The following is a 16,972-nucleotide window of genomic DNA, read 5'->3' as shown; positions in this document are numbered from 1 at the left end:
CACCGCCAACAAACACCGACACCACAACCATCATCTCACCAACAACAATTCAACAACCAAACGAGCCCAACTACAGAAATCGTCTCAAACAAAGACTACCAAAAACACAAACAGCAACAGCAACAACAAGAACAGCTTAGACGCGAGCACTATCTACAACAACAACAACAACAACTTTTGTTGCAACAGCATCAACATCAGAATCAGCAAGAGCAGCTGCAGCATCATACGAATGAAATGGATCACAGCCCATTGGATTACACGCGCTTGAAGGAATCTCAACAGAATAATAACCACAACAATAGTAGCAGCGGCTCCAAACACAAACAGCACACGAACTGGCACGGAGTTATGCAGGATTTATTTGGTTATGGTAAGTGATATAGACGCTTTTTTTAAAAGTGATAAACAAAAATGTATATAACAGCTTTAAAAAAAAAAAAATACCAAAACAGGGAACGTTTCGGGCTCAAAACCCTTCTTCAGTCAAGAACAACAACAAAACAATAATAACATAAATACATTACTAAACTCCAGAGAGACGACAGAGATATTCTTTAGGCCCTCTCTGTAGGAAAATCTTGGAAAGTAAACAAAAAAAAAAAAATAGTCCTTTTTACTATCCACAGCTTCTGATCTAGCAGCCTAGTATCACTATAAACGCTTGTTTATACCTTGTTGGAGGTCTACTCTGAAACGTTAAATTGTTCTAAAGTCATTTCGATGTTTCCATTGTAATCAATGGGATTTTTCCGCTGCAGTTTATCATGTTTAACCAATAGGATAAAAGGATAAAATGATAAGATAAAATATACATCTTATCTGCCTATCTTCCACCTTCGTCGTCGTCGTCGTCTCTCTCTCTCTCTCTCTCTCTCTCTCTCTCTATATATATATATATATATATATATATATATATATATATATATATATATCTCACTCTCCATCCTCTCTCTCTCTCTCTCTCTCTTCTCTCTCTCTCTCTCTCTCTCTCTCTCTCTCTCTCTCTCTCCAAATCTATATCTCTCCTCATGCTAAATCAATATCTCGAGACCCAAACTCAGGATTCTTTCCGCATAGCACATGAAATACGAATTCAAGAGGGTCGTGGAAAACTATATCTAATTAAACACGACTTAAACGAGCAAGAAAATTAAAAGGTCATTTTACTCCAGTGACAACAGATATTTATGTCTCTCCAAACGTAATGCAACTGCAAACAAAAACAGATTACATTTGAATGGCTTGTCCCCCCCCCCCTTCCGCCGCCCCCTCCTACGTCTGTTATTTCACCTCATTAATATGCACAGACATTCCCTCGTCTTTCTCCTTTCCTTTTGTATTCGAAATGAGATTTTAATGGAATTTTTAATGCACAAACACAATTCACAGACAAAGGTTTAATGAGATGAAGGTCTGATTTCGAAACGTTGCATAAATAAAGCTCACATTATCATTGTATTTATATTTATATAATAGTTTCTCCCTTCACTTTTCGTCTGGATGTTCTCTAGTTTATTTAATTTATTTTGTTGTTTTCAATCTAGATCTTTCATTCTACCTATTCGCCTGTCTGTTTGTTTGTATATAGATCAATAATTGATCTGTCTGTCTGTCTATTTTTTCGCGTTGTGCCAAACCTTCTATCCATCTATCTATCTATCTATCTATCTATCTATCTATCTATCTATCTATCTATCTATCTATCTATCTATCTATCATCCATCTCATCTCCATCCATCCATCCATCCATCCATCCTATCCATCATCTATCTATCATCTATCTATCTATCTATCTATCTATCTATCTATCTATCTATCTATCTATCTATCTATCTATCTATCTATCTATCTATCTATCTATCTATCCATCTATCTATCTATCTATCTATCTATCTATCTATCTATCTATCTATCTATCTATCTATCTATCTATCTATCTATCTATCTATCTATCTATAAATTATAAAAATGAAAACCATGAAATTTTAATGATAGTGCTCAACGTTTTGTGAAAATGAGCTATTTTATAAAATATTTCAAGTACAATTATGATCATAATTATACTTGAAATATTTTATATCTATCTATCTATCCATCCATCTATCTTCAAATCGAATTAAACTATATATTTTTATATCCCTCCATTTTTATTTTTTAACATTTATCTATCCATTCATCGATCTCTTTGTTAATCTAAATATACATTTAAGGATAAGAAAAAAGAATTGCTCTTTAAATTCTCTGCCTCTTTTCAATAGAGATGTTGTTGGTTGAGTCGAGTTGTTTTGCAAAGGGCAGGGTAGGAGGAAAAGGGGTGGGGTTAAAAGGCTTGGGTCCTATTTTTTTTTTAAAGTTACAAGCTACTCTTCACAAATTGTGCCGCTATAATATGGTCTAGTGGTATGACACTCGCTTTCGGATCGGAAGGTCCTGGGTCCGAGCCTCGCTCGGCGCATAATTGAGTCCTTGGAAAAGGCTCTTTACTCACTTTATCTCACCGTACTCAGGTTTAAAATGAGTACCTGGCCGTTAACAGCGATGTCTATGTACGAAAAGAAAATTGTAATATCGCCTAACAGGCGTCATATCCCGTCCAACATGTTAAATGTTGCTGTTGGCCAGGGACCCCTTGTAAAGCACTTTGAGCACGTTTAGCGGATTGTGCGCTATATAAAAGCTCAAGCTTAAGAATTAATGTAAAAATCTGGCCCAAAACACATTGTGTCTCTGAAATTCTAGACTATCATTTGTCTTCAAATTTTTCGATAGAATACAGTGTTACGAAAAGGAGTCATATAATATTTACAACAAAATCTTAAGCATGGTGTGTGTATGTACCTATCTAGCTACGTTGATTTCCTTTTGATCTCTAAATATATCTCATATATATTATCATTAGGCTATTGTCCATAGATCTAGATCTACTTTTGAATTTGACAACTCGAAGAAACCAGGTCAGCGAGGCTTTGACATTTATATTAGATTTTAATTCAACAGACTTGCTTTACCGTCCATAGTAGGCATATCTTTCGGAAATAGGGAATGAGATTAGCGGAAGAGTAGCGTCCCTTGATTGGACAGAGAGAACGTCAATTTGGTTTTGAAGTGTCTCAAGCCGCTTTCATCGGAAGCGAGGACGAGAGACGCATGCGCACAACCAACATGACGTTCTCTCTCTAATAACTTTTCCGCCGGTGACGTCACAGACTATGGGTGACGTCCAATCAAGGGACGTTACTCTTCCGCTAATCTCATTCCCTATACGGGGCACACGAATTTATTTGGGTCATGTGTGTCAAATGCCTAAATATATTAATTTCATATGGAATTTGGAATTTTTTCTTTTAAACCATAAAGAAACAAAGTCAGCGAGATTGACATTTAATTCGGTTTGGATTCAACAGATTGAATAAATTTATGTTGACATGACAGGAGGAAAATAGACTCGCAGTCTGCCTGTCAGATTCGTTTGTGATTCTTTCTGTCAGCAAAGGTGTGCTGGGTGGTGTTTGGAAGAAAATATGCGAGAGGTATATATATATATATATATATATATATAATATATATATATATATATATATGAGAGAGAGAGAGAGAGAGAGAGAGAGAGAGAGAGAGAGGGGGGGGGGAGAGAGAGAGGGGAGAGAGAGAGTGAGAGAGAGAGAGAGAGAGATGCCTGGGTATGCGAGAATGAGATTGAAGAGTGGGGGGACAAAAATACAACTAGAGAACGTGAGAATGAAAGATAGATAGATAGATAGATAGATGAGAGTGTGTTTATGTATGAGAGAGAGAGAGAGAGAGAGAGAGAGAGAGAGAGAGAGAGAGAGAGAGAGAGAGAGAGAGAGAGAGAGAGAGAGAGAGAGAGAGAGAGAGAGAGAGGCGGACACAGCATTTGGACGCCATAGGTAAATCCCTTGACAAACTAGAAAACAAACAAGTCCTTCTGACACCTGGATTTTGTTTTAAGCCAAACAGATAAATTATAACAAACATGGGCGCCATTGTGTGTGATGTCATTTCCTGCTTGGCCAGACTTTCTGGTGTCTGACCGCGCGATGTCTACATTTTTCTATCTCAGTCTATTTATTTATACTCCATAATTTATTAATAAACTGATTCAATTAAACCGGGCGTTATAGGAGTGACAGTGATGATGATGATGATGATGATGATGATGATGATGATGATGAGGATGGGGATGATGATGATGAATATAATAAGAAATAATAATCATAATGATAATAATGATGATGATGACAATAATGATAATAATAATATAATAATAATGATGATGACAATAATGATATATAATAATAATAATAATAATAATAATAATAATAATAATAATAATAATAATAATAATAATAATATAATAATAATAATAATAATAATAATAATAATAATAATAATAATAATATAATAATGATGATGATGATAATGATGATAATAATAATGATGATGATGATGACGATGATGATGATAATAATAATAATGACAATGACGATGACGAAGAAGACGATGGTGATGATAATTTTTTTGTGTTTTTTTTTAATTTTGTTTGTTTGTTTGTTTGTTTTTTGTTGTTTTTTTTTCGATCAGTATCACCCATACAGTTACTAGCACGTTCGGCATTGCTTGATTTTGTTACTAAACTAGACATCTTTCCCATGATTAACCAGACGTGGTACATGAATGTATAACCCGTGCCCTCTCTCCCTCTCTCTCTCTCTCTCTCTCTCTCTCTCTCTCTCTCTCTCTCTCTCTCTCTCTCTCTCTCTATCTACTATGTTTACACGTCTATGGGAAGAGAAGAAAAAAAAAATAGATTTATAATATTGGAAACATATTGGCCTAGTCAAAGCATGTCAAAAGATACAATAACATTTTACGCTCCGAGTCAAGTGTTATGAATATGCTAATGAATCGTATGATTGCAAGATCTGGATATGAGGAGATCAGAGAAAAAACCGCCCCCTGGATGACACCGTCGTGTGAAGTGATTGCATTTGCTTTGCATTATTGTGTGATAGCATGCGCAGTCACGGGTTCATCGCACACGGGCGCTGTTATCAGTGCCGCGTATCTTGTACGCATTATTCATTATTATAAAAGATAATATAATATATATCATTGTTAATTAGCCATGAGAGCTCGTCGTGTTATTTATTGTCAATTCTCGATTTTTTAAAATTGTGTTCTTTTTTTTTTTAGCCTTTTTTTAAATCGCTACTCTTTAACATCATGCTAATGATCCTTATCATCATCATCATCACCATCATCATCATCATCATCATCATCATCATCATCATCATCATCATCGTCGTCATCATCATCATCGTTATACTTATCGTCGTCATGTTATCATCATTGTCGTCATCATCGTGATCATCAATCTCATTATTATTAAATTAAGAAAAGTTTAAGTAATAGAATAGATTCAACATTCCTTGCAATAAATGCCGTAACATTATATCTTTTTTTTAAATCACAAAACACCGATGAATTTCTATGTGTTTGTTGATATGTGCCAGTGATTACTTCATGTTGAATGCACACAGGTGGCCTCCAATTTCATTGAGATAACTTTGGTTGCAATGCCTGAATTGTGGGAGCTTTGATTAGGCACAGGTCTTTTGTTTGGTGCTTTGATTTGAAATTTAGATTAATGCTTAAGAGACTCCCCTCTCTCTATATTTCTATTTATGTCTTTCTTTCATTATCTCTTTCTCTCTCTCTTTCTCTCTCTCTCTCTCTCTTTCTTTTTTTCTCTCTCTCTCCCTCTCTCTCTCCATCTCTCTCTCTCTCTATTTCACTCTTTCTCTCTCTATCTCTATCCTCTCTCTCTATCTCTATCTCTCTCTCTCTCTCTCTCTCTCTCTCTCTCTCTCTCTCTTTCCCTTTCTCTTTCTTTCTTTCTCTTTCTCTCACTCTCTATCTCTCCTCACTCTTCGCATTCTTTGTCTTACTATCCATCATTTTTTCTTTCTTTCTATTTATCTTATAATTAATTAAATCGTGTTATGGATGATACGAGTATGATACACAGTTCATGTCACACACAATCCTTACGATGGCCATAAAAGCCTGAATCATAAATGTAGACTTCAACATCGTGGTAAATGTTGTAATAATATTTTATATTTTATAAATATCTTACATATTTATTTGGTAAGCTTTCTACCGATCTGTCATTTCTATCTCTTTATTTTTCCTTCTTTTATTCACTAACTAACCTCTCTCTCCCCCCCCTCTCTCTCTCTCTCTCTCTCTCTCTCTCTCTCTCTCTATCTATCTATCTATCTATCTATCTCTCTCTCTCTCTCTATCTATCTATCTATCTCTCTCTCTTTCTTTCTTTCTTTCTTTCTTTCTCTCTCTCTTTCTTTGTCTCTCTCTCTCTCTCTCTCTCTCTCTCTCTCTTTCTTTCTTTCTCTCTCTCTCTTTCTATATATCTCTCTTTATCTATTTATCTTCTCTCTCTCTACCTATCTATCCATCCATCTATATCTCTCTTATTTCTCTCTCTCGCTCTCTCTCTCTCTCACACACACACACACACACACACACACACACACTACCCGTCCCTCCTTCCTTCTTCTCATTCCGTTTCTCTCTAAATACCTCTCATCAATACTTTACATAATATATACATATTTTTATGTGTGAGATAATAAAAATCATTTTATTGCTGAATCATAGCGCTCTCTCCATTACATCAAAAAATAAACACATCATCCATCTTGATGCAATCAAAGTTATCTCTTCAAAAGTGAATTTCCTACCATGTCAAAATAGAAATTAAAAAGCTTTATATATATAAATGTATAACCCATCGTATCAAAGAGGTATTAAATCGGGATGAACCAAGCGTTGTGAAAAATCCACAAATATAAAACGTGAGGTCAAATCTTTGCTTTTTGTTGGAGAATATATACAATATCTTCAATTTTAAAAAAAATCATAGTTCGCACTTCGTATTATTTTGATTCTAAATTCACATTTTAAGATCCAGTTCATCCCAACCTAGTACTGTTATGAGACGTCGGGTTACATAATAATATTACCCTCATCATATTATTTCTATGGCACAGGCTTTGACAGCTGTCAACGGCCGGCGCGATCATGAGGAAGCATATTTTGATTTTGTGTCTTCAAACAAATTTCATTGAATGAAATGATGATAATAATAGTCTCGTTGTTGGATGCGCACTAGTGATTTCCGCTATCATCACAGCAGATCTTGTCACGACATAGATGTCTAAAATGTAGTAATTATCGTTTTTGGTTTGGTTTTGTTTTGTTTTGTTTTTTTTTTTTTTGTTTTTTTTTTTTTTGTTGTTGTTTTGTTGGGGGTTTTTTTGTTTGTTTTTTTGTTGTTTGTTTTTTTTTTTTGTTTTTGTTTTTTTTTTTTATTTTGTTTTTGTTTTTTTTTTGGGGGGGGGTTGTTTTTTTGTTTTTGTTTTTGTTTTTTTAATTGTTTGTACGTTAGTTTTGTTTCGTTGTTTCATGTTTTGGTTGCTGTTTTACTTTTGTTGTTGAATTCTTTATCTATTAACATTTTTAAAATTTCATTTGTTTATTTAATTTTTAGAATATAGACCTCTATTATTATTATTATTTTATTATTATTATTTTATTATTATTATTATTATTATTATTATTATTATTATTATTATTATTATTATTATTATTATTATTAATTTATTATTATTATTATTATTATTATTATTATTATTATTATTATTATTATTATTATTATATTATTATTATTATTATTATTATTATTATTATTTAATATTATTACTATTGTTGTTATTATTATTATCATTATTATTTATTATTATTATTATTATTATTATTATTATTATTATTATTATTATTATTACTGTTGTTGTTGTTGTTGTTGTTGTTGTTGTTGTTATTATTATTATTATAATTATTATAGTTCTTAAAAAGGTCATTCTTAGAGTTCTTGGGGTTTTTGTTGTTGTTGTTGTTTTTTGTTTTTCTTGTTTGTCTTTATCTATAGTTTTCTAGAATCAGAGTTGAATGACTGCCTGCATAATCATTTGTTTTGTTTTTGATTTGTTTGTTTTAGGGTTGTTGTGTTTTGTTTTTTTAGGAGGGGGCGGGGGGGGGGGGTCTGTTTACATGTCCTTGACTTCAGCTTCAGGGAGATTACACAAAACTCCATTCACTCCAATACACAACAACAGTGCTGACCCGTGACAAAACAATTATCTTTTTGGCCAGAAAATACTTATTTACATCTATCTAAATACTCGCATAAATTGATTAAATCAACAACCCTCATCTAGTGAAACAGTCGCCCATATAAAAACAAAATTTCTTGTAATGTCAGGTTTTACAGTTTTTGACAAGTTGAGTGTCATTTTAATCAATCCATATTTGAATTCAGGCCAAATTCTTTTTTTTTTATTTTTACAAATTTGTTCTGTCACAACTCGTTACCGGCAATGTTGTATTGAAAATGAATGAAGTTCGGGTAATTTGACATGTAGAGTATTATATATATATATATATATATATATATATATATATATATATATATATATATATATATATATATATATATATATAATGGGAAAGGGGGGGGGGGGGGTAAAATAAAGCGATTATGCTGACTGCAAATCTAATTCTAATCCTAGTAAATAAAAAGTTGTTTTGTTTTTTTAAAGCTCCAATGCTCGAACATTTTGAACATTTGTATAGGGCAATAGCCACTAATTGTGCTCAAAGCGCTTTACCAATGTCCCTAGTCAACAGCAACTAACACAAAACATAATATAGGATCAGACGCGATGATGACGATAATGTTGTGTGTTTTGCTTGAATATGACCGAGTATTATATTACACATTATAGATAGTATGCGCTTGCTAAGAAGCTCACAACATTGCCATCCGGAAATATAACGGACCAACACACAAAACGGTGTGTTACCATGAAGGTTTATAGTCTGGTTAATACAGTTTAGTGAGAATTACTCATAAACGCGGATGGCAAAAAACAATAACAAAGCTCTGAGTGACGTCCATTTCGAACTATTTATATCGTAGAATTTCAAAGAGGCTGGCCAAGTTGGCTTTCGTAATGCCAAAACACCAAAGTAGAAGAAAGTACTCCCTCAGAGCCATTGGGCCTATGGAGCCGGACTTTATCCCGGTTTCTATAGCGTGAAACGGATAAGAGCAACTGCTTGCTACACTTTGGATTGGACGTTAACCTATTGAAAAGTATTATCTGTTAGATCATAAAGACCTAGATACCCTCTAACTGCTGGGTAGATAAGTGTGTGTGATGTGTGTGTGTGTGTGGGGGGGGGGGGGGGGGGAAGGGGGTCAGGAAAAAAATATCGGCTGCACCCAGGTTCGATCTGGGTCCCTGTGTTTGTGAATCGAGTACTCTACCAACTGAGCTATATCTTGACACCCACAGAACCGAAATAAGTAAATAAAATGTTTGTCCTTTGGAGTTGGTGACTCATCTTGTAACAAAGCAAACAATTTTGTGCTCATTGGATAAGGTACTTTGTACACATTACCCCACTGGACTCCGATGTGAATGAGTACGATTGGCTGCTCTAATAGAACTCCTAACGAGCGGTAGTTATTGTAAGAAAATCAAATTTTGGATCTCCACGTGGCTTGACGGTGTAATAAATGAAATATTTTAAGCGCATTGAGCATGGTGAATACATGTAAATGCTGTTTCTTTATGTCCGTATTTATTGGTTTTTTATGTACCCGTTTTGAAATCATGTTTGACGGTAGAAAATTGTTGACGTACACATATATGCAGGTCTGACACCCTAACCCACTTATGGGCCGAGTTTAACATTGTTGTAATGGACAATATTTTACGTCTGTTTGTTTTTTTGTTTTTTTTTTTTTTGTTTTTTTTTTTTTTTGAGATTCCTATTACAACAATGACCCCATAAGTAATTGGGTTATCAGACCTGCAAATAAGAGTTAATTCGGTCAAACCAAACACATTCATTTATAATTCTAGATGTTAACATGTCCTCCAACCACTGCTCATTAATTTAATTTTTATTAATTTTTTTTTCTAACTCATGCCCTAACATAATTTATATTTTATTAATTATTTTTTTTCTTAACATATTTTTTTTCTTAACATAATTTATATTTTATAATATTTCTTTTTTCATAACATAATATATATATATATTCCCTTTTTGACATGTAAAAATTGCATTTCTTACATACCTGACATCTACGAGCCACGACTTTAGTGTTTAAATTCATATACCATGTTAACTAAGTAAATAAAGCCGGACAAAATTTCTTTGAAGTGAAGCCCATCTAAAGAATATATTTGTTTTTATGTAATTTATTTCTTTATGTCTGGTAGTCTACGTAAAATTTCTGTCAATGTTTAATAATCTTTCGTGCGTGAAAGACCACGAGAATTTTCTGTGTTGTGGGCGGAAGTCCTCCTACCTAGCTAGATAGAGCGAAGAAAATTTCTTCCCCTTGATCAAAGGGTTTTTTTACGGGTACACAAATTCTTGTCTTGTCGATCCTGCATAATATGTGGCCTAACGCCTCAATCCGGTATTGTGTCTGTGTGAATCGTGTACTGAAAATTCGCTGAGGAATGAGCATTTATATTTATAGCGCAATATCCACCAAAAACGAGCTCAAAGCGCTTTACAAGGAGCCTCTAGCCAACAGCAACAATTCACACGTAGGGACGAGACACGACGGTTGAGAGGCGATATTACAATTTCTTTCTGAGACAGAGTCAACGCAGGTACTCATTTTACACCCGAGTACGGTGAGAAAATATGAATAAAGAGCCATTTCCAATGACTCAACTATGCGCGGCTTAGAGTGGGACTCGAACCCTGGACCTTCCTGTCCGAGGGTGAGTATCCTACCGCAAAGACCACATAGCCGCACACAGCTTTGACATTTCTATGATATTGATGGCTTTTTACAGAAACGATCTTTTGATACAACTTCACAATATCATTGAGACGTACAATGAATATACTCACAACGACTTTAATCAAGAAGACGATATTACGTACTCTCAAAGCATGGACCAATTTATAATTTCACACTAAAAGTGCTAAAAATATTAATTAATTAATTAAATAATGCTATTGATATGGAATTTTGTGGCTTAAAATACAAATCTATATGACTGAAACTGCATAATATTTCAATAATAGGAATGGGTTGGGGGGGGGGGGGGTTGTTTTTTTTTTTTTTTTTTTTTTTTTTTTTTTTTTTTTTTTTTTTTTTTTCTTTTGCTTTTTTGGGTTGTTTTTTCTTTATATTTCTTTTTGGGTTTTTCTCTCTCTGATTTTACCCTTTTCTCCCCTTTTAATATCTTGTTTTCTCTCAAAGAATATGCAACGTGTAGTGTACAATAATATTGTTACATATATCTTAAGGGCAGTTAAGGAACATGTGTTCCATTTTAAATTACTATTACTATTATTACTGATATGATGATGTTATGATATGATAATATTTGACAGATATTCAAACAAAACACACTCTCTCTTATCGGGATTCATCAACTGAGCTAACTACGGCTCGGACAATGGCCACGGTGTGCCCTCCACATATTAGTCTGTGCTGCCCTCTATCGGATCCAAATAGACCTCAGACAATCGTAATCCTGGGGATTAGAGCTGGAGGCTCCTTAAAGTCGTCTTACAGATTACCGTTGCAGGGTTATATCCCCTACTTAGGACCGGAAATGCAATGCCCTCGCTTCGTCATCGTCTTGTCCTTGAGGTTTTTTTTTATTTTGTTTACTTCCGTGATAGATAGTTCAATATCGTGGAGGGAGTGCATCTTACGTTTAGTAATGCATAGTATAGAATATTGCTGTCGTATATTATTATTATTATTATTATTAATAATAATAATAATAATAATAATAATAATAATAATAATAATAATAATAATAATAATAATAATAATAATAATAATGATAATAATACTTTATTGCATCCCAAAAAGGAATTTTTTTGTATTGAAGGTTTAAAGCATTAGAATGAGAACTGTAGCACAGTGTGTAAAACAATAAACAAGCAAGTCCATGTTTAGCATTTAGATCTCTTCATCAAACATATCGCAACCTCAATAATGGTCGTCTTCATCATCATCATCATCATCATCATCATCATCATCATCATCATCATCATCATCATCACCACGACCAACACCCATCATCATCATCATCACCATCACCACCACCATCACCATACCATATTTTCCCCATTCATATACCTATCTCAGATGTCGATGTAACCAATCCATACATCCATTGTAAGTCTTAAATCACCAATATGACCATGACATGACACTGTGAGTGACAAACAACATGATCTCTGGTAACGTTGATCTTCAGAGACTCTCTCTCTCTCTCTCTCTCTCTCTCTCTCTCTCTCTCTCGCTCTCTCTCTCTCTCTCTCTCTTTCTCTCCATCTATCTATCTCTTTCTGTCACACACGTACACACACACACCCACACACTATCTTTCTCACTTTCATTCACTTCTTCTTCTTCTTCTTCTTCTTCTTCTTCTTCTTCTTCTTCTTCTTCTTCTTCTTCTTCTTCTTCTTCTTCTTCTTCTTCTTCTTCTTATTCTTCTTCTTCTTCTTCTTATTCTTCTTCTTCTTCTTCTCTCTATCTTGTATCTTTCCGTCCCTTTCTTATCTATCTCTTTTTCTCTCTTTTATCTTCCCGTCTCTTTATTATCTATCTCTCTCCCTCCTCCAACCCTTAAATCATCCCTGGCCTTTCGCGACTTATTGATACCCTGTAGGACGCAATTTGGTCACGAACCGGAGCCTAACTTTCTCTTTAACATTAGTTTTCACATTTTCTAGGGGAGCATCTATAACGTATTTAAAGCAAGAGGTCAGGGTCAGGGTCAGGGTCGATCCTGGATGACTTTGATGGTTTTTTTGTTGTTTTTTTACCCAGCCCCTTGTTCATCCAGCTTGGTCTTTTAGACATCGCAATAAACTGTTTTGGGGTAAACTAATATGCTATGTATAAGTTAGCTGGAAATTATTTCAGTTTATTTGGCACTTTGGAGATTTGTATAAAATCCTTTCATTGAAGGGCTACAATTTTACTTTATTTTATGGGATTTTTTTGTTGTTTTTTTTTTTTTTTGGAGGGGGGGGGGGGGGGGGGTTAATTTCTGATTTATCAATGATTTTATGCTAACATTCGAGCATTTTTTTTTCATAAAATAGAGCAAGAAGTTGTGGTGATTGTTGTTTTGTTTTTGTTTTTTGTTGTGGTTTTTTTTTTTTTTTTTTTTTTGTTTATTGTTGTTGTTGCTGTTGCTGCTGCAGCTGTTGTTGTTGTTCATGTTGTTGTTGTTGCTTATGTGGCTTCTTCTTTATTTTTGCTGTTGTTGTGTCGTTATATAATTGGAACGATTTATCTCATTATAACCAACAACAACACTACAATCCATGCATCCTATAGATAATCCTATTAATGTTTTACTTTACGCAATTTCATCCGGTTAATTCATTTATCAATATATTCTACTGTTTGTGTGTTATTTTAAATTTCCCAGTGGAATTTGAAATTCCACGTGTGAATGAGTCCAGGGTTGAGTTAATATCATTAAGTAAGATGTTTGCGTCTGGATTTGTGGGTGGGCAGATGGTAGTGGGCTTAGTTTGTTGTAGTTGTAGCGGTGGTGGTGGTGGTGGTGGTGATGGTATAGTAGGATTGTTGGAGATGGTCATGGTGGTGGTGGTGGTAGTAGTAGTAGTAGTAGTAGTAGTAGAAGTAGTAGTAGTAGTAGTAGTAGTAGTAGTTGTGATAGTAGTAGTAGTTAGTAGTAGTAGTAGTATAGTAGTAGTTATGTATGTATTGTAGTAGTGTAGTAGTTGTAGTGGTAGTTAGTTAGTAGTTAGTAGTGTAGTAGTTGTGTGTTGTTGTGAGTATAGTAGTAGTATGTAGTTGTGTGTGTGTTGTGTAGTAGTAGTAGTAGTTAGTAGTAGTAGTAGTAGTAGTATAGTAGTAGTAGTAGTAGTTGTGTTGTAGTAGTAGTAGTAGTAGTATAGTAGTATGTAGTATTGTAGTAGTAGTAGTAGTAGTATGTAGTAGTGTAGTAGTAGTAGTAGTGTAGTTAGTAGTAGTAAGTAGTAGTAGTTAGTTGTTGTTGTATTGTAGGTAGTAGTAGTAGTAGTGTAGTGTGTTGTGGTAGTTAGTAGTAGTAGTAGTATAGTAGTAGTAGTAGTAGTAGTAGTTGTTGTTGTTGTCTTTGTGGTAGTAGTAGTAGTAGTAGTAGTAGTGTGTAGTAGTAGTAGTAGTAGTAGTAGTTGTAGTAGTAGTAGTAGTAGTAGTAGTAGTAGTTTGTTGTTGTGTAGTAGTAGTAGTAGTTAGTAGTAGTAGTAGTAGTAGTAGTAGTAGTGTAGTAGTAGTAGTAGTAGTAGTGTTGTGTTGTAGTAGTAGTAGTAGTAGTATTGTTGTTGTTGGTGTAGTATAGTAGTAGTAGTAGTAGTAGTAGTAGTAGTATGTTGTGTGTAGTAGTAGTAGTAGTAGTATAGTAGTAGTAGTAGGTGTTAGTTGTGTAGTAGTAGTGTTGTTGTTGTGTTGTAGTTAGTAGTGTTGGTATAGTAGTGTAGTAGTGTGAGTAGTGTTGTTTGTTAGTAGTGTGGTGGGGTGTTGTAGTTGTTGTTGTTGTTTGTTTTGTTGTTGTTAGTGTAGTTGTTGTGTTGTTGTTGTGGTGAGGTGAGTGAGTGTGTGTGTAGTGTTGAGTTTGTTGTTGTTTTTGTTTGTTGTAATTTTGTTGTGTAGATTCGATTACTTTTTTATTGATTGGTACTTCTGATTCTTTGTAATATTTTTGGGGGGGGGCGGTGTGGACTAGGGGGATGGTTAAGGTTTTTTTGCTTTTTGGTTTTGTTGTAATGATCCGCATTAAAACATTTTTCATCATGTTTGGTCACTCATTCTATAATATTCTCGCGTGGAAACCTACGTGAATTGTGTCTTTCTCCACCCCACAACTATTCCTCTCCCCCCCCCCCCCCCCAACACACACACACACACACACACACACACACACAATTTTCATATGAAGATCATCTGCTGTTTGTTTACGCAAGGCATGATCCGACCATTTTCGTTTTTATTTCTTTTATTTTTTCAACAAATTGTCCTAATAAGATGGACATGTGTTGTTACTAATAATAGATGGCCCGAAACTGATCGGTATAAATTAATTGTTATCGATCCAAGGATATCGAACACGATTCCCGCTAAGTAAAGCAGCGTTTTATTTGTTGACCTGTCTGCATGGTTTCTGTATTAGCTATTGTGACTGTGACCAGACGGCAGCTGTCCACACATACACACACACACACACACGCATACACACACATACACACACACACACACAATCTACTCAATCATTCATGGTCAATGACTTCCGATTTCCTTTGATTGGCCGTAATAATAATAAAAGTAATTAATTTCATGGATTGGTCAAAGCATAAATATCTTATCTGAATTACTCAATTAATACTCTTGATTCTTGATCCTCTGTCGGGACACAGGGCTTCAATCACATCTTCGGTTCTGGGCTATCATTTTTTATATCCACTTTGTGTGTTTGTTTTTTTTAATTTGTCTTGTTTTGTTTTTTGTTTGTTTTTTTTTTTTTTTTTGTTTATTTTGTTTTTGTTTTGTTTTGCTTTGTTTTTTGGTTTTATTTTGTTTTTTTACTGGGGGTATTTTTTAAAATCTTTTTATGTTTTGTTGTTTGTTTGTTTTTTGTTTTTTTGTTTGTTTTTTTTTTCGTTGTTTTTTTTTTTTGGGGGGGGGGGGGGGGAAAGGGGTGGTGGTTAGTTTTTGTTTTTTGTTGGGTTTTTTGTTCTTGTGTTTATTTTTAGATTTGTAATTTTTGGTTTAAAAAAAGTATTTGATTATTCAGGTGTTTCCTTTTTTTTTTAAAGGTGATACAGTATTATACCTACTCATTTTTGTTCAATAATGTTTCTAGTTAGGCCGGTTTTCCTGTTTGTAAGGGAAATGGTAATATGACTACCGGTCACTGAATATGTATTGACCGTGGTCATTGTATGGATGTGGTCACTGACAGGCGGCAGGTGACCCCTTACATCAAAGGCTGACCGGTAATCCATAATATAGGTACACCATTGGTGGTCATTAATTATTTCAGCTGATCACTTCATTACCTTGAATGTGTGTATGTGTGTGTGTGTGTGTGTGTGTGTGTGTGTGTGTGTGTGTGGCTGTTTGTAGTATGTCTGTGTTTGTGTTGGTATGTACTTTTGTTTGTGTGTGTTTGTAGGTGTGTTTTTTGTAATCATCATCATAATCATTATCTTGAATATCATCACCTTTCCATCATTACCATCATCATCTTTACCATTATCATTATCATCACCGTCATCAATAGTAGCAGCAGTAATACCGCATCGGTTACAATAACGCAGTCATCACCATCACAACCACTACCAACAACACAACAACAACAACAACATTTTTCAACCATAGTTATAATAGGTCGCAATATTTAATGCTTATACATATCTTTCGATTCCTATTTTTTGTTCTCACAGATTATAGCTGTAAATAATTTGATTGTCACACCTCATGGAAATTGAACTGACATGACTTTTTTTCTTCCATATTGTGTTACTTGTCACCCTTGCCACATTATTCCCAATCAAAATTCCTTTCCCTACCGTTGCCACAATACATCCTTTCCTTGTTTTGACACCTTGAATCAATGGCGTAAGAATACATTGTTGTCACATTATTTTCCACCGTATGCATATCGTGTGAATGAGAGGGAAAATAGTTTCACGCGATTATTATGACGTCACGAAGGCGGCCGGGTTTTTTTTTAGTTTCATGAAAGTCGCCAGTTTGGCGGTTTTAACCAAATTCGCAGTTTTTACT

The 16,972-nt window shown here is 34.3% G+C and overlaps 1 protein-coding gene across 6 annotated transcripts in view; it reads left to right on the top strand.

The window, feature by feature from the left end:
- The window catches only part of LOC144958321 (uncharacterized), a 55,707-nt gene that overhangs the window by 27,015 nt on the left and 11,720 nt on the right, over window positions 1-16,972 (top strand). For all 6 annotated transcript variants that reach the window (XM_078890220.1, XM_078890223.1, XM_078890225.1 and 3 more), the window contains exon 2: window positions 1-373. This exon is cut by the window's left edge. In XM_078890220.1, the coding sequence (XP_078746346.1) occupies window positions 1-373 (373 nt within the window). The remainder of the gene's footprint in view (window positions 374-16,972) is intronic.

The sequence above is a fragment of the Berghia stephanieae genome, chromosome 12, assembly GCF_034508935.2.
Source record: "Berghia stephanieae isolate SIO BIC M18660-M18661 chromosome 12, UCSD_Bste_1.3, whole genome shotgun sequence".
Lineage (NCBI taxonomy): Eukaryota > Metazoa > Mollusca > Gastropoda > Nudibranchia > Aeolidiidae > Berghia > Berghia stephanieae.
The sequence above is the reverse complement of the archived record's forward strand: the minus strand, read 5'-3'. Positions and strand labels throughout refer to the sequence as shown.